At 36.9% G+C, this 23,567-nt stretch overlaps 1 protein-coding gene across 2 annotated transcripts in view; it reads right to left on the bottom strand.

Moving 5' to 3' along the window:
* ATRNL1 (attractin like 1) overlaps positions 1–23,567 on the bottom strand; it is a 491,214-nt gene that overhangs the window by 28,826 nt on the left and 438,821 nt on the right. For both annotated transcript variants that reach the window (XM_069863707.1, XM_069863708.1), the window contains one exon: positions 23,310–23,424. In XM_069863707.1, the coding sequence (XP_069719808.1) occupies positions 23,310–23,424 (115 nt within the window). The remainder of the gene's footprint in view (positions 1–23,309; positions 23,425–23,567) is intronic.

The raw sequence follows: 23,567 nt of genomic DNA, 5'->3' as shown, positions 1-23,567 counted from the left end.
GGCAGATCTGGAGAGGTATGGTTGTAGAGCAGAGGGCCTCGACTGTGCCTGCTCCTTCCTTCCCATTGCTCCAGCAGCTCCAATACTTTCCAGCACAGCCTGTGCTGCTACAGCTGCTCTGGCAGCAATGTGAACCTGAATCTTTAAAACTACTTGAGTTCAGTTATATTTCGACCCACTGCCAATTTTTCCTACAAAATGCAGCTAAAAGAGAGAAAACTGTGATGTTTGGCAGTTTATGATTGCACTAAACAGGATGGAATTCAGTGAACAAAGAAATGGCACTTCTTTAGTTCATGAGATTTTTTTTTTCCTTGACCAAATTTAAAACAACAGTTTTAGAAATTGCCTTTGAAAGTAACCATATTTTTCTGCAAAAATCTTTCATTCCAGTGTGCTGGAAAATTTAGCAGATAGCCCTAAGTTTGTCTGAATAGATATGTTTCAGGTATAACTACAGAAGCACTTCACAAAAAATGTCTATAAACATGATAAAACAGGTACCCATGTGACAACAATTGCATTTAACTCATGAATTGCTTCAAATAGCCAGCTGCAAATAGAGACAATCTTACATACAGTTACTAACACATTATAGACAGCTTAACTGAAGGCAGTAATAGTATTAGAAAATAAACTGCTTAGTGTCTAAGAAATCAGATTTTGAACCTTGTTATTCACAGTACTTCAAGTGATTCCTACAGCTATTCAGAACAGCAAAGTTCTGAGTACTGAGGTGCTGCTGTCCACTCATTCTGAAAAACTCTCTCCACATCCATACATTGTACTTTTACACATCCCCAACTCCTTAATTTTTACATAAGTTCTACTTAAAAGATCAGCACTGCAAAGTGTTTCTTTCGTTTCTTCCAATCCATATGTTGTTCCCAATACGGAACAAGCATGGCCAAGATCCATCACTCTGTATGTACAGTGAACAAAATTAAGTACTGCAGCACTTACATAACAAAGGTTCGATATTTAACGATGCATCACAGTGATAAATCATTGAATTACATTGAGGTAGGATTTGTATGGAGAAACAGCAGTGACCAATTGATAGCATTGGAAAAACACAGACTTTCTTACATAGGATCCATTCTTCAGATCTGAGCTTTCTAAAGAGAGGGTTCCCAAGCATGCTGTGATTCAGCTGACTAAGAATCATGAAATTTAATGATTTTTGTCTGCGCACACACATACATGTTTAAAAACACACTACAGTGTCTCAATATTTCTGAAATAACACAGGTTATTGGGGAGGAGAGAGCAAAATGCATAGAAGGAATGGCGCTATGCTATGAAAATAATTACTAAAGCATCTGCTTAAGAGCACTTAAAATTATTAACTGATTTTTTTTGTTTTGGTAAGCCAAGTTCACCCAAATAAGAAATGCTTTGAGTTATAGAGTCATATTTCTATCATGTTCTCAAAAAAATTCATATGTGGATGCGTGTGAAAGAAAGTCAAACATGTGGAAATAAGAGCTAACTTACTAATACCAAATAATACTGTCATGTCTCTTCCATTAAAAGAATATAAATAACTGCATCCACAAACAAAACATGTAAATTACATTTTCCCATATGTGTAGGGATGTTCACTTGCAGTAACATCTACCTCCTTAGTGAGGTAGTCATTTTCTTGTCATTTCCAAGTAATATAACCGCTCAGTCTCTTGAACGCTACTTTCCATAATCACACCTTAAAGCGTCCTAAAAATCTGGGTGAAGTCAGAACATTTTATGCTGTGGTATCAACACACCACTCTGTATGCAGACCATGAATAACTAAAGTCACTCAGGAAAGAGTGGTACGTGTTGTTGAGGCTGACTTAATTTTCCATTTCTGCATCTCCTTTTGTTGTTCACAGAAAGAGAAGGCATTAGGCTTGAAAGATACTTGTATGTGCAGGATAGTATCAGAAATTACTTCTCAATTAAATATTTTTTCGATACGAAAATTGCATTCAATATGGAAAAAATAAAGCTACTACTACTTATTGCACTGCTACACCCATGAGCAACATCACAAAGATGTCTACTGTAAGAATTTGATCCCATGTTGGCATTTCAGCTTACAAATGGGGTATTTAACTTTACAGCCTCGTCTAACAATGCTTTCTCGACAAGTCAGGGAGAGATCCAGGAAATTGAACTGTAACATATCTGTCTGTCTTTGTGCAGTCAGTGTACGTAAGACTGGATGCGTTTTTTTCTTCTTCACTAATGGGAAATAAAATTGGTTTCAACTGTACCTAGAATGAAACAAACTACAAGTAGACCTGCAGCCTCAATCATTTCTTCAATCATTTCTTCCCATTTCAACCTCGCCAGTCTGGGACAAGAAAAACGGTATTACAATATACTCAGAGTTTACAAGAAAAGCACATAACGATGGAGACAAAAATCAGCCAGCTCTTTAATTCATGAGGTCATAAAACGAGCAGAATACATAGCCTTGCTCCCAAAACAAAGAACATGTTAAAGTAAGATTCCAGAGGCATTAGTGAGCAGTCCGCTACCTTTACTTTAAACAGATCTGTTCCTCTACATAACTTGTTTGGCTTAAAATGCTGCAAATGTTTGAAACAGGAAAAGAAAGTTTCTTTTTCAAGCTCTTTCAGAACAGCTTAGCAATTAAAGAGTGGTAGACTTGTGGTATAAGAAGCATCCAAAAGCACAGAAGATCAGAACACACTTCATGAAGCATTGCCAATGAAGTACCTCCCCCCACCATTTTTGAGCTGTTTCATTTTCTAATATGTAAATTTTGAGAAATAATATTCCATTCTCTCCTTGTACTTTGGAGAGTGCTTAGAACTAGTGATTTGAAGGTGGAGCTTTTACTCATTACTGACTTTTCAACGGGCCCTTGTATTGCAATACAAAACGTACAAATAATACCACAAACCAACCCCATCAATAGTTGAGAGCTTATAACTTCAGGTAATGCTTAATTCAGTCTTCCAGATATGAAGCATGTTAAGTGCTCAGATGTAGCCTTTCTATTCTACCACAGATTATTACTGCTACCAACTGATTATTATTTGACACTCTGTGACAGGAATGTAGCTTTTTTTTTCATTTCATTTTACTAGAAAAAATAATTACAAGGACCTCAATAGCCCTTACATTACCTCCATATTCATTAACAATTTTTCTAGAGACATTAAGGTATAAGTAGAGACAGCTTCCTTCAAAGTAAGGGACCAAAACGATTGGTGAACCCTGTTGGGAAAACTGCACTAGTGCTGCCAGTGCTCAGCTGAATAAACAAAAGTTTCAGCTCCCACAGCAGTCCATGCAGTATTAAAATTCATGCATGCAATTTGATATATAAAAAAAATAAAATAATTGGGGGAAACAAAGTCTCACAACTTTCGCTTTTAAAAAGGCAAAAGAAAATGCATATAGCAGCTGTTACAATTAGGTAAGGTAATTCAAAGAGGAGAATGGAACAAGCACTTCACTAAAACCACACCAGCAATGCAACACAATTGAAAGAAGCCAGACCAAGTATTGCAGAAAAATGTCAGAACATGGAACAAACACCAAGAGGAACACATAAGCTGGTTAGTTTGTATGCTTCCAGGAATTGTTTTGTGAAGTTTTAATGGCACTGGTATCACCACAGTGATACAGCTCCTGATATGGAAAAGATTCTGGAGATGTATCTATAGATATAAAGGCGGTTGTAGCACCATATCTTACTTCTGCAAGAGAAAGGTAATAATTTACCTCCATACATGGTGTATTTGCACACTATAACTCTGTCCACACAAGGCACACTTTGTGGGCATAGTTCTTTGATTGGAAATTATCTTTCTAAACATAATGGCTTTGTTAGTTTATTAACAGTGTACACATCAAGCTTTATTTATGCTCTTTTTGTACTATTAGTGAATGTGTAAAAAAGTAAAAATTATTTGTAACTATAATTATGTTGCACCCCTTAGTCAATTACAGGAGATATGGGTGAAGGCAGATTAACTTTTACTAGAAAATCTGAAATAGACTACAAAAAATATAGAAATATACCTATAAAATATGTTTAGAAGATGAGCTTGGGGACTAATTTCATAATTTTTAGGTAGATAGATATCTTCCATTCAGTGGAAGCATTGATTTGATGAGGGACCTACCCTGTTCATTTGGATAGACCCACATTAACATAACTCAGGATCTGAGAACAAGAATTTTGTAAAATATATTACTTTACTGGTAGCGAGCAATTTCTGTCCATGGGGAGCAAATTCACTTTGCAGTACTATGATTGTTTAGTTGTATGTATACGTATCTATAGAAATGGAGGCACCTGGTATTTTTGAGGCTCTAAAAGCACAGAATACATGTAATATGATAATACAGAGCAGGAAACTTGCTAATTTGAATTGTTTTATGTTGATTGCACCTTGCAGAAATTTGTTGGGTTTGTATCAGTTTCCAGTTTGATGAATAAGTGGCAGCTGCTGCAGACTTTGTACATACAGCAGTCAGGCACTCCAGATCAGGTTTGCAAGGATTTCCACATTTGAACATTTTGGATAGGGTCTAATGAGAGATTAGTAAACAGGGAATGGCTGTCCATCACTATTCAGAGCTGTTGAGTAAGAATCAACAGTGTAATTGCTCCAAGATGAAGAAGAGTGCTGAGTGTTCCTACAGCTTGGTGTACCATGTCAGGATTTCATCTCTTGTTGACTGATGTAAACTCTTTTTTCTGTTTGGCCTATACTGTCTGAATGGGACAGTGGTCATATTTGTTAATTATTACACCGGTCACATTCTAGCCCACTAGGGATTTGTCTGGTTTGGGACATAAAATCCAATACATCTTGAATTTTTCATAGGGACTGTCGCAGTGGGGAAAAAGTGCAAAGCAGCTTCGCAAAAGTGTAGAAAACTTATTTTGTGCTGAAGCTGGCAAAACCAAATTCTAAATCTAATGGAAAAACAGTCTTAAACACTGGACATGGTTTCTGATCGTGCATTTGACTATCTGGAATATTTTCACGTACCTATCAGTGAGGAAAAAAGCCAATAATTTATGATAAGGTGAAGCAAGAGAACAGTGCTTTCTAAAAATGTCTTTTCACATCACTACTTTTGATCAGTGGAGAAAAATCAAAGCATTACTGAAGAACAATATCAGGGAAAGGTCATTTGAATAAAGCTGCAGCTTCCTAATAACAAGTGGTGGAAGTTTATTACAGAATTTCTTAGAACTATACTGACAGATTAACAGATTATAAAGCTATATGCAAGTCTTAGCAGAAAATATTTATCCCACAGGTGAGGATTACCTGAATAATGGATAAATTCCTTTGTAAATGAATTACACAGCCTTGCAAGCAAAATGCACATCGTAGTTCCTGAATTGCCATGCTCCACTTTTGCTGGGAACTAAGTCACACTTCTGTCCTAAGACAAATTCCTCACCATTAAATGCAGTTGTCACTGCACCTTGCCATAACCCTGCAGGGGTAATAACCAGTCCCTACTGGCTGACTGTACCACACATGAATCATTGACTCCACTGTGTGTGCAAAGAGATGGGCATGTTTGTGGGAAGAAGGAATTAAAACCCAAGGCCAAGATCTTTGCAGGAAATCCTAAAGAATAGTCAAAGTTTGAAAGAAATGAGGAGTAAGCTTTCTGGTTTCAGTATCAAGTCACTTAGTTAAATTAAGATTTGGGAAGTACAAAATCTGAACTGCTCACAGCCTCGATATTCCTGTTACTCTACAGTTCCTGTGTATTTCCCAACCTGAGAATGTCAGTGTAATGTACCATGTACCTCTCATTTTACATATGCCAGCATTTCAGCAATATCAGACATCAGTAATTAACACTGTAAGGAGGATGGAAGTTGTTCATGTGAAAAGAGGACACTGAAGAAGAGCCTGCAAGATGAACTGGTGCACTTGCAAAAATGCTCTTCAATGCTCAATATCATTTTAGGATTATGTCCTTTGAAAATCTCAGCTTCCCTCTCTAGTCCTCAATATTCTATGCTCCTGCAGTACCTCTCTTTGTATAAGCATAATGCAGAGGACTAATACAAAATACACAGGTCTAGAAAATGTGACCTTGACCACCTTGGAGGAATTGGCATATATAGATATATGCCAAATATATTTGATACAGAGAAAGGTGATAGAGGGGAAACATGAAAATATAAAAGGCTGCAGAGAAGAGGAAGGAAGGAAATAATCTTTTTTCTATGCTCATTTTGGGCATGAGAAAAAGTAATGGGCTTAAACCATAGCCGAGAAAATTTAGGCCAACCATTATGAAAACTTTCTAGCAGTTAGCACAGCAATAGATGGGGGAAAAAAAAATCCAAGGTAAGAAGAAACTCCTTTTTTGGACACTTTTATGAACAGGTTAGACAAACATCTGCCAGGAATTATTTACATGCACCTGATGCTGCCTTGAAGAGCAGAGATGGGACTAAATGATCTCTAAAAGTCCTTTCCAGACTGTTTCTTATTTTATTTATGATTCTGTAATCAACATTTAAAGGAGCTTGGCATCACTCCTGTTGAAAATAATGGGAGTTTGCAGTGTGTTCTTAATAGCATTCCAGATTTTCTCTGGAACAAACCAAAGTGGAATTGTATGCATCGTAGCAGAGGGAAGCAGAGCCACGAACTCCAATAGCTGAAAGAAGGGGATAATATATACCTAGCTACATTTGTCACACTCAGTATCTTGCATTACCAAGCTCTTTACAAAGCAGAAGAAAAGTGATGCCTCTTTCAAATTCTGTTCTAAATTGAAGCTGATGGGTGGCCGATGTTTCTTAGGTGTGTGAGTAACCGATGTTAACACATTGTTTCACTTAAATAGAGCATCCTCTAGTCTAAATATTTATGTGAACAAATATTCTTAAATAATCAAAAACCAGTAAATTGTAGGATGTATTTTAATTTCAACCTAACAGACCATATGATGCCACATCTAAATCTCCTCTGTCAATCTGAACAACTCTCTGATGCAGCTCAGGACATGACTCATTCTGTTGCCAGCCATGGTTTGCTGTTTTCCAAAAAAAGCCCCCATAATTTTCACCCTCTCCATGTACAAATGTAAATAGAATTTATCCAAACGATATTTTCCAATAGTTGGCATTTAGAAATTGATAATTACAATCTCCAGAAAATAAAATAAAAAAAAAAATCCATCTGACATTTATATTTATACTTGGATCATTTTATACTTTATGACCAAAATTCCTTTGCTGTTTCCCCAGGAAAAAAAGATGCAGCCTCTTCCTGAACATGGTGTGTTATGCTCTAATGGTTTGTAGTGTAACTTGTTATGCTTTTTGCATATTGATACATTTTCTGGTAACCAAAATATCTCCACAAAAACTGCATCATGTCCTCTCAGCTGCAATGTGCTATCTAAGATGCTTTATCTATTTCCCCCCACGATGACTAATCAGTATTATTCCACTGTGGATAAAGATTCCTGCATGAGTATATTTGACAGGAATCATTTATCTACAGGAAGAATAATGGATTAATCTGCACTTCCCTGGAAACAAAAGAAAACAAACCAAAACAGAGTAACTTATATATTGAGATACTGATCTGAAAATCCATCAGCAAATACTCAAGAAGAGTTCTTTACTCCATCTTTCACTCAAACTTTCCTGATGAGGCAATGCAGGGATATAGAAATTAATGAATGATATTATGCACTAAACCATTCCATGAATGACAGTTAATATTTTTTCTAATACATTTGCAACAATGAATCTAAGAATATCTCAAACGTTAATTCATTTACTCCCACAAATCCTCACAAAGCAGCATTCCCATTTCACAGAGAGCATAAAGAAACACCATCCATCCACTAAGACCTGGGGATCCAGTAAGAGAGCAAGGACTAAACTGTGCTTTGGATACAAGTTCCAGCAGGTGCAAGTCCCAGCAAGTCTCTTTTTCCTTTTCGCTACGAATAACTACAATCAGCCACCTAAAACCTCCATGCTTACCTCTAGTCAGTGAAACCATTTCGCTACAGAGCAAGCTCTGCTGAACACACCGTTGCGTGAATTTGAACTAAAGGAGTAAGAGGAAGATACAGCTGCAAATATAATGGAAGGGGAAGGGTTGAAGGGAAAAAGACAACACAAGCCTGAAGCAGTTATGTGCCTGGAAAAGTGCCCTGAATGATGCTACCAGGGACAAGTCTGAAGCTTTGAACTGCAGTTATGGGTATCCTGCTGGTATATCGCTCTCAGAGGACAAGGATAAGTGAGGTTACCCTTTGATCAGTGAAATCCAAGTGTACTGCCTTATGGGTTTTCCCTACGGCATGGCACTAGATTTTTTAACTCCCACTTACAGTCAGTCACATTCAAAGCAAGCTGAGGAGGCAGAGTAAGTCACAGAAGATACTCAAATCTGCGTATCATTGTATTCTGCCCCATAAGTAATAAATATATAAAAAACCAGAAGGAATTAAGCACAGAATGGGTGAAAAGGGTAGCTACCCTGTCATTCTAAGCTTTCCATGATTATGTCACGTTGAGTCACTCTCAACCCTCAATATAATTTGCCATTGTAATTTTCTTTGTAATCTATCATTTACACCCTAGCATGTTTTGAGCACCTAAGACAAATTTATTGAAATGAAAGATTTGAAAGTGACAAGACTGGTCTTTTTCTGGTACTGCTCAGATTCATGCTTCATGCTTAGCAATTTGGTAAATTCACCTAAAATCAATATTTTTCAGATTCAAAAATTTTAGAAAGTCTAGGTTTATCAGAAGTGATTCTTTTAAAAGTGATTCACATACAGGTACTAGTTTAAAATGTCCCTCTTTTGGATGGATTATTTTGTCTGCCATTTCTCCCTATTAATTAGCTCTCAGTCATTTTCAAGCTCATCTTCTCCAATAAAAAATATGCACATTTTGGTTTGTGACTTACTTGCCAAGCAATAATATCTACAGAAAACTAGCTTAATCTCATTTTGTATTTTCCTAACCTACATTTTTTATGCATTCAACTGATCCTTGGATATTTGTTTGGAATTTCTAAAAACATCCAGTGTCTTAAAAAGCCTGCTTTCATTTTATGGATCTGCTCATTCTATTTGCCTAAACATACCCCTTCTCATTGTTTCCACAAGCCTTTACCTTTGATATATTTTATAAGGAAGATCAGGAAAATCACCTTCCAACTGTTTCTTTTTTAACTTGGATAATTGCAAGCAGGAATAGCCCTGATAACAGAGAAATCCATCTAGTGCAAGTAGTACAGAACGTGTCACGGTGCACCCTGCAGAAAGTGTCAAGCAGCTCTGCAGTCAGGTATGATTCACCAGGGTGTACGAGTTATGACAGCCTTGCTAGGCTCAAACTCATTCCAAAAAGCAGCATTTGGTGGTTTCTACACTCCTCCCTATTTCATGTTCCACAAAATCTTACTCATTTGGATGCACTGTTTAGCTGGTTGTATGTGTAGGCACAGGATAGTGCAGAGAGATGCAAAACTCAGATGTGGGTTTGTACAGATAGGACTGGCCTGGGTTTATTATGTTCTTATAGGAGATGAGCTGACACGCATGTGTGTCTGAACTATATACCTTATGCTTCTTAGTTCCAGAATTACGAAGCAAAACTATCCAAGGCACATAAATAAGAGAAGTTGAGAAGTTGTCACAGTAAAGGAAGATATCATAGCAAGCAACCTGTCTTAACAACCATGAGCTAATTAACAGCAACCCTGGGATCTCAATTGCCTGTGGGTGGTTTGAGTTAATATCTTTGCTAGATCCAGATGACCTTCTTTGGAGGGACATTTCTAGTGATTGCATAGTTACAGGATAGTTAATCCACAACCAGAAAGAATGCAGGCAATAACTGAGTTCATCGTTACAAACTCATCCAAACAAGAAAGAAAGTATCCCATTATGATTCATTATGTTTCCTCAGTCCGCTATTCAATTTTATTAACAGAAATTTTTGAACTTTAAACATTAGGTCTTCTCCTTTCTACTTATAATAGTAATTGAATTTATAGAGCACTGAGAGCAGTTCGTCTCCCATCCTCCATCTTAGAAGTGTTTTACTTAATACTTTTGTGTCCAAAAGCTTTAAACCTAACCTCCCACAGTAGTTGCACACTATTGATTGAAAGGGATTGGATCAAACAATTCCAGAAATTGAGCATCTCAAAACTTGTAAGAAAGATTTTTAAGCAAGAGCTGTCCCTATCATGCTTTTAAACTGCTAACAACAGAAAGCCTTGGCATCCTTCTGTTAACATTTTCCTGAACCACGAATTGCTCATGCAATAGAAACTCACTTGAAATGGCATTAAAGGCTGTGAAGTAAATGTATTGCTGAAGCCTGGGTCTGCAAGGCAGTGTAATTTCAGAAAACACCATAGAGGCTGAAAAGACAGCAGATGCAAGGACTGAATTTAACTATAGATGATAACTCAATTTATTTTCTCTGTAGTCTAGTAACTCAATAAGTCTTTAATGGTTTTGTAAATAAACAGATGGATGCCATCAAATGCCACAGAATGATAAATCTGATTGGTCTCTGTATATTTTTGGATAGCTGTATCTCAAAAATAGACAGGAAAAGCATCTTTCTCGAAGAGTGTGATAAAATAAATGTGGGAAGGTAGATTATGGGCAATTGCATTGTCCCAGTGATGAATGAAATTTTCCATGATGCTATGACTGAGAATTAGGACAGGTCTCAATGTAACTCCTTCTGGTGGTAGATTGTACTGGGTTTACTTCTGTTGATTAAAAAAAGGTGTTTCTTTTCAAGGAATTCAAAGTTAAAGAAAGGAGAAATAGGTGATGGGACACCTGGTGAAAGATTTAAATAATAAATAACCTTATCTTTGAAAGGTTTATGGTTCTAATTTAACTGTAAGCCATCTGCTCCACCTAGTATGTGTTGACTGAATATAAAACCAGACCACCAATTTCAAATAGGAAGGACATTTATCATCTATTGTGTCACTTGCACAGGGATTAGTTCACTTTACCTAATTTTGCAACTCTAACTAGACATCAGTTAAGTGCTCAAAGTTTAACAGCACAGAATTAAAATCATCTGCTTGGCTTTCAGATCGAACATAGCCTAATAAGATGCTCTGTTAAGGTGAAGCTGTACATTCATATAGGCTGAATGCAGCCAAGACAGGCCCTATAGCTGCATAATTTATATGTAAGAAACACTCAGTCTTTGGGTCAATATCAAGCGATTAGAACAAAACACTGCCTAATAACATTATCTGAACAGAAAAGTTTCCACTTTATGTAAAATAAACCATCCTAGTAAAAGATTTCTTCCCCATGAGATTTCTATTAAAAAAAAAATGACAAATTTCATATAACATCTCAGCAAAATTCTCAAGTGAGAACTTCACATGTTTGTTAGCTGCCTTTATAATATTTTCTTTTCCTTTCCTTTGGTGACATATTTCATGTCAAAAGAAGAAAAGCACTCTACAATTTCTTTCAACTACAAGAAAGCTTAGCCTTGCAGAGCGCCTAAGGGTCTGCCCAGGAGACAATCAAATTTGAATACCTAACTTTACAGAACATTTTCTTCTGCTTATTCATTAATTACTTTTCTTTGTATGTACCATCAGCTTACTCTGACTTTCCAAACCTCACCACACCACCTTGTCATCACAAAACAGACAAAAAGAAAAACATCACATGCAGTAACACAAGTACAGGATTTCACAGTCTAAAAATGAAAACAAGACCAAGAAATTACCACTTTGTTTAGAGGAAATGATTACGATGAGAAAATTAGAGCTGTGAGTAGAAAGGGTTCAAAATATTAAGGGGCGCAAGTTCTCCACCCTTTCAGATGGAGCCCATTGTGGGTTCCTAAAGCAGCCCCTGCCACTGAGAAGGTAAGAAGCACAAGGTCCGGGCTACCATAAATCTTGTTCAAACTCTCCAAGGGACAAATCACTGCTAGAAATCTGTCCCTTCCTACATCAACAGAAAAAGCACACTGTGCAAAGTTACTGCTGACCTGGGATAGATTCATCAAGAACAATTCTTGACTCCTCCCTGACTTTCAACAAATATGTTATAGCTCTGCTATACAGAGGCCAACAAACTACTAAAGAAAGGAGCCTATGCACTTTTTTCTATTCAGAAATCCTATGAAAATGGATAAAAAGCATCAAGCAACAAAGGAAGCTGTGTTTAAGAGGTAAAGAAATGTAAGAGTGAAATAGGAATCATGAAACGTCAAAGCTGAGTTAGACCTTGCAAAGATTTATTAAAACAAGCATCTACAGATTTTCACTGTATAAATAAATAAGTAAAAAGGATGAGTCATTATATACAAACAAATGAGGCAGAGATCAAGTGTTGTCTAGATATTGCCCCAAGAGTGAATTATCTGATGATTTTCAAGAAGGGAGATAATGTCTACCAAAGAAGGTACCATCAACACAGATAATGGAAAGAGGATACGGAAACAGAAAGAACAGAAGTTTTATGCATTGACATCAGGGTAATGAGAACACTAGTTCTGTAAGAACACAAGAAAACAAGGGCTGGTAACAGGGAAATTAATAATCTGTCATGTCAAATGCAGCGGCATACAAATTGAGAACAGTAAATGCTGTTTATTTCATGCTACAAATTGTCTAGATTCAAGAAAAAAAGAATAATTTCGTTCTTTCACTGACCTATTATTCAGACTCAGCTTTAAGATACTTGGCAAGAAAGAATAATTAAAGGCAGGTAAATAGAAAATGGGTTAAAATTCATCAAAGATTATGCCAGATCAACCTGATGGTTTTCTACAATATTAACTAATTTTCTGGGTATGAGCATGTAGAACATTATCCAGATTCGTGAAAAGAATCTTCTAATGTAGGAAATTATTAAAAGACACAAATGTTAAAAGATTAGTACAGAAGTTATGGAGAGCAGATAATGGCATAAGAAGAGAAAAAAAAGAGTAGATTTGAAGAGAAAGAAGGCAGCTGTTGAAGGTATAGCATGGCAACAAGAATCAATCTTTTGACCAGCTTTTTTTAATAATTTCATTAAAGAGCCTGGCATAAAAGTAGGAGTATGCTGCTGAAATTCAATCATGTCAAATATCGGTAAGTAACATCAATACAGAGAAGGCGTAGAATATAAACCAGAAAGAGATTCATGACCTCAAGAACATGAAGAATATAAATGTACCCAGACTCCGCAGAGTGAAATTCAAAGCTATGTATTTTGGGAAGAAGCAGAAACTTCTACAGTGGAAGTTCACTGTTTGATGAAGAAAAGTCAGGCATGGATATAAGAAGCTGGCTACGGAATGACTGAGTTGGAATGGGAAGCAATCATTTTAAAAAAATTAAAAGATAAATGGGATACAGCAAGGAAATGTTTGTGCTGTTGGGCAAAGCCAGATGGGACTTCACGTGGCATTCTCAGTACAACCTGGCCATGGCAAAGTAAAAAAGCTAAAATGACACTGAAACTGGGACAGTGCTACAAAGGTGTTCAGAGGACTGAAGAACATGTTTAAAGCAGATGTCATTTGTCTTGTCATTTTGCCTGGCAAAATGAAGGTGGAAAAGAGATATAAGTGCTGTGTTAAAACATTGTGGGTGATAGGTGTCAGGATGAAAGTAAGCTAATACTTCAGCAGACAGTCAGCAGGAAGAAACTGTTGAAGGATGAGGTTTCTGTTCAGGTTAGAGTGTTCAGTTTGAAGGTTTGGGTTCTAGTGCACCCTTCTTCACAGCCAGAAGATAAGGACCATGAGCATCCATCATTACCTCTACATTTCCCGTCATGAGTAGTTAGCGGAAATCACCAAACTGCCATCTGGATGCAAGCTGAAAATGGCTTAGCCAACCCCCACAAACAGCGGAGGAGATGTACACAACTGTACTTACATTTCACAGTGTTCAGAACTTTTACAGCCTCCTCAGACATTCTCTCACTTCCCTTCTTACAATTAAACTGAAAAAGCCCCAAAAGGAAAAAAAAAAAAACTATTTCTGATACTCTGGAGGAACAGTGATGATTTGATTGAAGAATGAATAACTAGTTGTCAAAGAAATGTTCGTGGTATTTAACATTTTATATTAGTATGTCTCACTTTATTGAGTCCCTCTAGGGCAGGAAATCCAATGATAAAATTGTAAGACATCCACCTCTGCCTCCTCTGTTCTATTCTTTTTTTTTTTTCTTTTAATCCTAGTGTATAGCTCTATAGAACACAATTCTTACTGTCCAATCAAGAAGTTGCTTTTGCCAAGACTTGTAGAGGACACATTGCTAACATTATACCACATGTTCTTCATGCCCTTTTCAATGAAATTCTTCAGATAATAACAGAATCAAAGTTCTAGAATGAAGTAAAAACTAATTATTAACACCACCAATTAAAATTCTTTAAAAGATCAGACAAAAATCCATATCCACCTCATTCTCTTTCACTTACAAAGTTTACTATGCCAAGAACCTCAGTGCTTTTCAGGTAGACTTTCCCCTGCAGGTTGCAAAAATAATTGCTTTGGGTTTGAGCTGAAGCAGGAGGGGTGGTGGCTACCGAGTCTTATTATCTGCTTTGTTTTTGCTATTTCCATAAATATTTTTTAAGTAATTCTCAGCACCATCTGCCACTCAGCACTGTGTTCTTTTCACAGTGTCAATACTATAAACACAGTCTGCTCCCTTATTTGATGCAGTGCAGAGGAATGGAATTAAGCAGAAAATAGTCACTCCAAAAATAGGCCTTACTATTTAAAAGAAAGTTATTCCTTCAGTAAAATGATCTCCAGAATAGATTATTTCGGCTTCCACCAAGTCTTAAGGAGTTATTTTGCTAAGCATCTCCAGTTAACTAAAATCAAAACTTTGGATTTTACTTTTTTTTGAGATCATGGCACTTGATAAAACAGTCTCTCAGTGTCAGTAAGCTCATGTTACTGCTTAATATAGTAATTAGCAGTTTAGTTTTAGTTACAGTCATTAAACTCTTATGCAGATCATTTTGATTTTCCTCACACAATTTTAACTTCTTCTATTTTTGAGCATTTAACTGGCATCATATTAGTAACTAATATGGAATATTCCTCAATACAATTACCAAAATTACAATCTAGTCATGCTTTAGGTTAGAGAGAGGAATTAAACTCAGCCTTCACACCATCTAAACAGTAGAGCTTAACTGTTCCTCACTCAGTATTTTAAAATATTCCACCTTCTAGTTAAATGAATAATTTTCATTGGAAATGGGTCTGGGTTGGAAGGGACCTTAAAGCCCACCCAGCTCCATGCCCCTGCCATGGGCAGGGACACCTCCCACTGGATCATATTGCTAAAAGCCCCATCCAACCTGGCCTTGAAAATTTCCAAGAATGAAGCATCCACTGCTTCCCTGGGCAACCTGGGCCAGTGTCTCACCACCCTCACAGGAAAACACTTCTTCCTAAGATCTCATCTAAATCTCTCCTCTTTCACCTTAAAACTGTTGCCCTTCATCCTGTCCCTGCACTCCCCAATAAAGAGCCTCTCCCCAGCTTTCCCATAGGTCCTTTCAGTGCTGGAAGGTCTCAATAATGTCTCCATGGAGCCTTCTCTTCTCCAGGCTGAACAACGCTAAATGCACCTTTCAAAGGAGCATGTTCAGCCACACACCTTTGCAAGCTGAGCCATGTGAATTGTCACCGTGACTTCCATCATGGAAGCATTATTCATATGATACCGACATATAATCTTTCCTGGAGACAGCTTTGTTTTTTTCTAGAAATGGTGAATAATATGGCACTATAAACCCTATTTTGATTTTGGCCCATATAAAATGTTGGACTCACCCCTGTATTTTAACACAAGCTCTAGACCATCCACACTATTTTGCTGTAATACATAGTTTGGCTTATTTCCATATGACACCTCAGATAAGATGAGATTTATTATTTAATAGTGGTAGTCCTGTTATTTATGATGGATGGAAGTGCCCTTTCTAGGGATATCGAGAGGGGGCTTTGCTCAGTGTTTTCATAATACCTTCCCTGTTTACGTGTCACTTTATCTAAAAAGTATTGTTAGGTTATAAATAAAAAGCCTACTTCTTTAGTGCACCAATAAAAATTCATGTCAATAAAACACCAAGTAAGGAAAATAAGCCAATAGTCTGTCTCCAAAATTGCAAAGATAGAGACATGACACACAGTCTAGAGTGGCAGACTGGTACAGAACATAACCCAGGATAACGCAGAGAAATATGTTTAATTAACTAAACATGTAGGATGCCCAGATACTACTTTGAGGGAACTAATAAACTCGCCAGGAAAAAAACAGAATGCAGAACTATGTTCTGTTTTCTTTAGATTTATATCTTTTCACTGATCTCCTTTTCTCTTTTTCAATATCACTTTTTTTTGTTTCTAAGTTTAAGAGTCTGGTTATCTTCCCATTTCTACCCCTACTCCACACATTTTTCCTCCAACATTGACTATGCACAGCCTTTCTTTGCTAGAAGCTGCTGTATATAAAGTAATCAGAAGTCTCACTTCTAAATGAAGGAATGAGAGAAATAAAGCCTTTTAATATAAGTTCAGCATCTCTTCTCTAGGTTAAGCTCTGTGTTTTCACTGCTTCTCTTCTGCTCAGTTGAAGGCTTTGTTTTTGTCAGTAGGTATCAGTCCATCTATGCCTTCAAAATGCTGTGTGCAATATATAAATACTTAATGTCACATTCTATATAGCATGAAATATATACTCAGCATTAAACAGATACCTTGCCAACACTCCTCTCTACTAGCTACCTGACATTACTCTATTACATACAGCTCTTGAAGTCATAAGTTATTGTTTTCCAGTTTGAACAGAGACCACACAAAGGACGAGCAAGATTAATGACCTGGCCTAGTCCTCTGCTCTAAAGGAGAAGTAAGTCTCAAGCTCCCATTTTTTTCCTCTTTCCAAGTAAGAAAGGACCTACGAATACCTGAAATACTGTACCAGAATATGTACTCCTGAAAGACAAGGGGTTAAGTTGTTCTTTGGAAATAACCTCTGAAGTTCACCCTTGACTCTTCAGCTTCACTACTACTTAGAGTGAGGAGCTTTTCCATAGGTGGATATATGGTGGATACAGGGATATGCCTGCTAATGTAGAATCACATTCAGATGTTTCTCTGTATTTCTTTTGCCTTTGCCCTTTGAGTATATGAGAAACGCTAGACCCCTCCACAAGTACACATAGGCCTTTAATAATGGGTGCTCCATATGTCACACTGTACAATTCAATTTCTATTCTCTTATTAACTTTTTCATTAATTAGTCTTGTATTATCACTCCTTTAGTATCCTGCCTTCCAACATGAGAAAAGACCATAGGAAATTCACAAATAGACATAAGATCTGTGCTTACAGTAATCATCTTCTGTACATCTTAACTACAGTATATTGTCGTCAATATCTTTAATGTTTTTCTATAAGAAAATATTTACTTAACTTGCAGCCCTGCTGACTTTATTTGCAAGTATGAAGGGAGTGAGCAAGAAATGATTTTGCAGCAGGTAGAAATTCATGGGATTTACTCAGCCTTGGTGTGTGCCTTCAACTATTTCACTGCATACCAAGATAAGTATGCACATGAAATCATTCCACTTATGCAAAACCCTAACCTGTGATTTGGTTTCCAAGGGTCAGAACAATTGAGTAATATCATAAAATAAAAATCTACTAAAACTATTTGTTACTTCATATTTATACTAGAGAGCCTTTCATGATATGTATTACCATTTATTGCATTTTAATCTGAGAAAATTAGAAATAGAACCAAGAAAGCTTTGTTATTGAAGATCCCCATCCAGAGCTAATTGTCTTGTAGAACACTTAATGAGTCGTTATGCATTATGGTAGTGTGTACAGGGAAGGCAGATGGCATGGTAATTTTATTGATTCTGTGATCCTACTGTAGTTTGCTGATTAAGTAGGATTGAACACCACAGTTAGTGCAGCCAGAATTACATGAAATTCTGTTTTGATTCAAGGATATCAGAAAGTAACTTCTAGATAGCACTGTTGGAGAGGCCTGGCAAACATGAAATTTTTCTACCTTCATTTATATTTGTAGCAATACAATATTGCATGCTGTCTTCCAGGACGTACATTCCACAACTTCCACTACAGAATTATTTCCACTGAAATTGCTTATCAGTTACTATATATTACTTAGTTCTTGATTTTAATTCATAAATGTTCTTTTAACTATTAAGTTAGATTTATCTCACCTAGTCATAGACATCTAGATGTTAAACATCCTCTGTGGTTTAACAGAGAGACACTCGCATACACACACCTTCAGAGACCATTCAGCTCACAGTCTTAATAGCAAAGCACCTCTCCTGGGTGCTCTACCACTTTTACCTGCTTGGTAGATAGGGAAATTTTGCAGTGTGAAAGTAACATAACCTGTAAATAATTCACAAATTACATCCTTTGGTTCTGAATTATTTTGAAATGCTCTAATCTTCTAATTTCAATGCAACAAAACCAATGCAAGTATCATAGAGTTTTATAAACTTATTGTACAATACCTTGTTACCTTAAAGTGTGGGACTGAGCTGGCTTTAATAATAATAATGATGATATGATCACAGTTCTTTTAAAAGAAGAGTTTGTCATACTAACAAGCTATTCTTTCTGCATTGCCCAATATATAACCAGAGCTGTATGAAGACCTCAAAGGAGTTATTCTTGGTCTTTCCACTGTGAGTAATTCATTGGCACCTTTTTCTGCATTAAATAATTAATATGTTATCCTCTTGTTAATTTTTATTTTTATTGTCTAGCTTGGGTTCTTTTTCAATACCCTTTGAGATGTATAATTTGGTTCTTTCTAAAGGTCTGGTTGCAGCTGCTCTCGTTTTTAGATCACCTTTGATATTAGGAAGAGTTTAAGCTATTTAAAGCATGGGGTCAGACATTACAGCAAGAATAGATGATCTCTAGCTTCCAACATGTCACAAAATCTTCAAGAAATATGTATATCACATATTATAATCTGCACATAAATGCTTGAACAAGTGATTTTTCTGATATGCGCACACATTGATACGTGCATATTAATAAACACATGAATTTTTCTGAGAACTGATTTTTTTTTTAACCTAGGAATCCGTTAACTCTAGTAAGATACAGCCAATGGGGCAACTAAAGAATGAAGAAAACCCATGTTCTATCAGTCAACCAAAAATTGAGAAATTTAGTTTTTATTACTGCTAAATGTCCTTAACATTTTTCAGTGATCATTCTAATCTATTATGTGTTTCTTGTTTCTGCCTTAATCCAAACAAAGTTTCATTTAAAAACAGTTGTTACTTTTAAGAATTACCATTGAAGTGTTAGGTTCCTCTTAAGAACTTATACCTAAAAGGAAATGTAAGGTCTACTGTGCTAGACCTAACCTGCTACGTTGATAACATTTATTAACTTCCCAGATTTTCAGGATGTTTAATTCTCCAAAAAGTTCCTTTTCAAAGCATGTCACTATGAATAGTGGCCTTTTCATCTCAGCAAACTCATTTTTATCAGTATTTCATCTGAATCTATACCACAAATCTGTACGAAACTTAATTTATACTGCATATTATTTTTAAGCAGTTTAATCCTGTCAACCTCACTGTCACTTGCATACTTCTAGGATTAGCACTTAGAACCAAATAATGCTGTCAAAAGCCTGTAAAGTTCTGATCATTTTCTGCAGGAAGTAGACAGCACTCATTTCTCCACTGGGACATATGGTCTCTCCCAGAGAAGTTTTTGCCTTGCATAGCCTTTGGCCAAAGCCCACCATCTGTAGTTTCAACTTTTCTTCCAGATGCCGATAAAGGTGAAGTATAGAACATATGTTGCAGAAAGGGTAACCTTTACATTAGTTTGTGGGTTTGGTTTTTTTAATATTCAGAGATACTTTTCAACAAAATATTTGTTAATGTAAACCTTTGAAACAAGTAAAACACACAGCTGATTGAATTCAGATCTTAAAAACACAAGAATACAACTCTAACAAGTCCAGCAGAGAGTAAACTAGTTAACTGTGGAAAGAATTAGCTTTCTTGATTATGGAGAAAAAGTAATGCAGAACACTACAGGCATTTCCTTCCTATACTTCATACATTATGTATTTAAGAAATGAAACCTCCGGTCTCTCGTTGAGAACTGAGAATCAGTATTGTTGATGTATCATTTACACAAATATGTTTGAGACACAGTCAGTTTTATCCTAGAATGATCCCAATGAGCTTGAAGATGGTTATTTGCAAGTAGCAGAGGATTCCAAAATTACTTGGCGAGACACAATTACCAAACACACTCCTTCCATCCACCTAAATATCATTGTTTTAACCTAGCTTAGGTCATAAGGGAAACCAACTGCTTAGCAAACATATGCCTGCTACACAAAGCTTCCACATCATTTCAAATAACCTGGCACAGTTCACAACGTCTGCTCCCAGGAAGCCCAGGAAAGAAGCAGCAGGTAGTGCTGCAGGACAGGAATGAAGTGAATCACTAGATCTACTGGTATGCCAACAAACTTGCATAATTGCTTCCACCTAGACTACGCATGGTTACATACAGTGAAAGCAATCCAGGAGTACCAAAATTCATTATACACAAGAAAAAAACCACAATTATAGCAGTATAATCTGATATAAATTAATGGTTAAATCAGCACAGTTACATACACCAAGCATTACTGTTTGCTTTTGGCCCTAAATGAAGTGAAAATTGTGAGACTAAAAATTTTAGATATATTTAAATACTAAATGGCTGACCAATACCATAATAACAAAAGGAGGAACAGCACTTGAAATATAAGCCTGTGAAGCCAATGGAAGGCATAGTAATAAGAGGATGGAGCAGAACAGCAGGACGTAAAACTTGTGAAAAAAAGGTGTTTGCTTTCATAGATTGAGAAGCATTCAAAATGACACATCTGCTGGGTGGTTGAACCCAGCTCCTCATTCAAAAAGTCTATTCCATCCACGTTTTACACATAGCAAAGAACAGCAATTACGTTAAAAAAACTTCTATATAGTAAATAGAAGCTGATTATGAAGAAACTCGATAAATACATTTTTACTGCCAAAACCCACATCACAGGTAAATTTGAAAACAGAAAAAACAAGCTCCAATTTCAACAATTACTTTTAATTTCCTTTCATAATGTTTTTCTTTGTTGTGTGACTATAAACACCTTAGTTTCTTTTTCATTTCCTTAAGACATGAACAGGGAATACGTAAAACATCCTTCCTCCTTCATTGCTCTCTTCAGAGCACTTATATACTTCTTCCAGGAAATGTATTTGACAAAACATCAAAGCATCAGTAACACTTTTATTTCCACAGCACTTCCAGAAATTATATTCCATGCAATAAACAGCATTTTAAGAACTGAATTGACACCTCAGGACTCAGCAGGGGGCAAAAAAAAGTATAACTTCCCTCCCCCTCAAAAAATGAACTAAAATCCCCAAATAAATAACAGGCAGTCATCGGGCCAAAGGGAGAAGAAAGAACACTCAGCTGAGCTTATTTCCAGCATAAGTCAACTGACTTTGCCCCCATCATCATTACTCAATACTTTTTAATCTCTTAAATGGATTTTTGAAGGTTAAAAGGATATCTTTTTGGCTTTCAATAATAAAAGTTAGTCTTAAAGCATATTTCCTGGATTAAGGGAGTATTTTTGGGCACATACCACGCAGCTTCCTGCTCATTACAAAGGTGTTGATTTTGGCAACAGCGCCAGTGAGTCCTGAAATAGTAAACTGATCATCTGGGCGGCGCCAAATTACTGTCTCAACTTTGTTGTCAAGACCATTTTGTATCACATCTCTGCAGGTAATTACTTAAATAATTAAAAAGTGTATTTAGGTACCTCCTGTTTAGGAAGTATTTTATAAGAATGGCTATTTAGCATAGATCAGATAAGGTAAATTACCAGAAATGCTTCCAGACAGTGTAAATGCTTATTTAAAACGAGCTGGGATCATTTCCAAAGTGAACACCTTCCTAATGGAGTACACATGTCCACTCATACAATCCCAGGTTTCATCCAATAGGCATTCTGGGAAAAGGTAATATTTCAATTGAGTCCTGGTCAGCACAACATAGGTATTTGTGGTGTAAAGGAACTTAACTAGAAGTTAGTGCACTAAACATAAAAATGAACTGAAAATACTCACTAGTATTCCCTGTGAAGCTTCATTTACAGCAACTTGAACAGAAACTCTAAAAGCGTTTCCATCTGAAATTCTTTTTTCCTACAAGACTAGGCTGAAGAATGTTGGCATGCACACACATTATTTCAGGAAGTGCTAATGAGACATCGTTGTCCACCAGCCTAGTGTGATCACCAGATTTTTTATTTGGGATACGACATCAAAAATACTACATTTTCCTAGGGAGGAATAACCCTTTGAATCAGGACAGGTTAGAGGCTGAAGGACCTGGGAATCCTGGTGGAAAACAATCTATGAGCCAGCAATGTGCCCTCATGGCCAAGAAGGCCAATGGTATCTCAGGATGCATTAAGAAAAGTGTGGCCAGCAGGCTGAGGGAGGTTCTCTTCCCCCTTCACTCTGCCCTATTGAGGCCCCATCTGGAGTCCTGTGCCCAGGTCTGGTCTCCTTGGCTCCAGAAAGACAAGGAACTACTGAAGAGTCCAGTGGAGGCCACAAAGATGACTAGTGCACTGAAGCACCTCTCTTATGAGGAGAGACTGAGACACCTGAGTCTGTTTAGCACGGAGAAGAGAAGACAGAGGGGGCCTCACTAATGCTTATAAATATTTAATGGACAGGTCTCAAGACAATGGGGCTAGACTCTTCTCAACAGTGCCCAGAGACAGGGCAAGGGGTAATTGGCACAAACTGGAACACAGAACGTTCCACCTGAACATGAGGAAAACCTTTTTTCCTGTGAGGGTGGCAGAGCACTGGAACAGGCTGCCCAGGGAGCCTGTGGAATCTCCTTCTTTGGAGACATTCAAACCTGCCCACACACATGCAACCTGCTCCAGGTGAACCTGCTTTAGCAGAGGGCTTGGACTAGATGAGCTCCAGAAGTCCCTTCCGACTCTGATCATTCTGTAACTCCGTGAAATTCTAAACAAAAATTCCTCATTAAACTTAACATCAGCTTGACTGTGTAGTTTCTTGTATTCATGTGCTGCACCATTATTTTGTATCTGTGTGGGTACATTTGTCCAAGTAACCTGCATTGCACGAGGACAGACATGACACTCACCAACACAAGACTTACCTGACTGACCAGGGGGTGGAACTCCTGATGATCCTCTGGGCAGACATAAAAATACCGTGAGGACTGCAGCTCTGTTTCCTGAACATGGCTCAATGGCAATCGGTTTAGGAGCACCCTGAAAAAGGAATATAACTATGTAATGTCTGAGATTTCCTTTACATTTTTACTTGTACTACATTAATTTATTTTAAGATCTGCTGTAACAGTAGAAAGATATCTTTCCTATATAGTTCTTTGATTTTTGATTGTCCTATCCCC

The sequence above is a fragment of the Phaenicophaeus curvirostris genome, chromosome 9 (genome assembly GCF_032191515.1).
Source record: "Phaenicophaeus curvirostris isolate KB17595 chromosome 9, BPBGC_Pcur_1.0, whole genome shotgun sequence".
NCBI classification, from domain to species: domain Eukaryota; kingdom Metazoa; phylum Chordata; class Aves; order Cuculiformes; family Cuculidae; genus Phaenicophaeus; species Phaenicophaeus curvirostris.
This window is presented reverse-complemented; position numbering and strand designations above follow the sequence as displayed.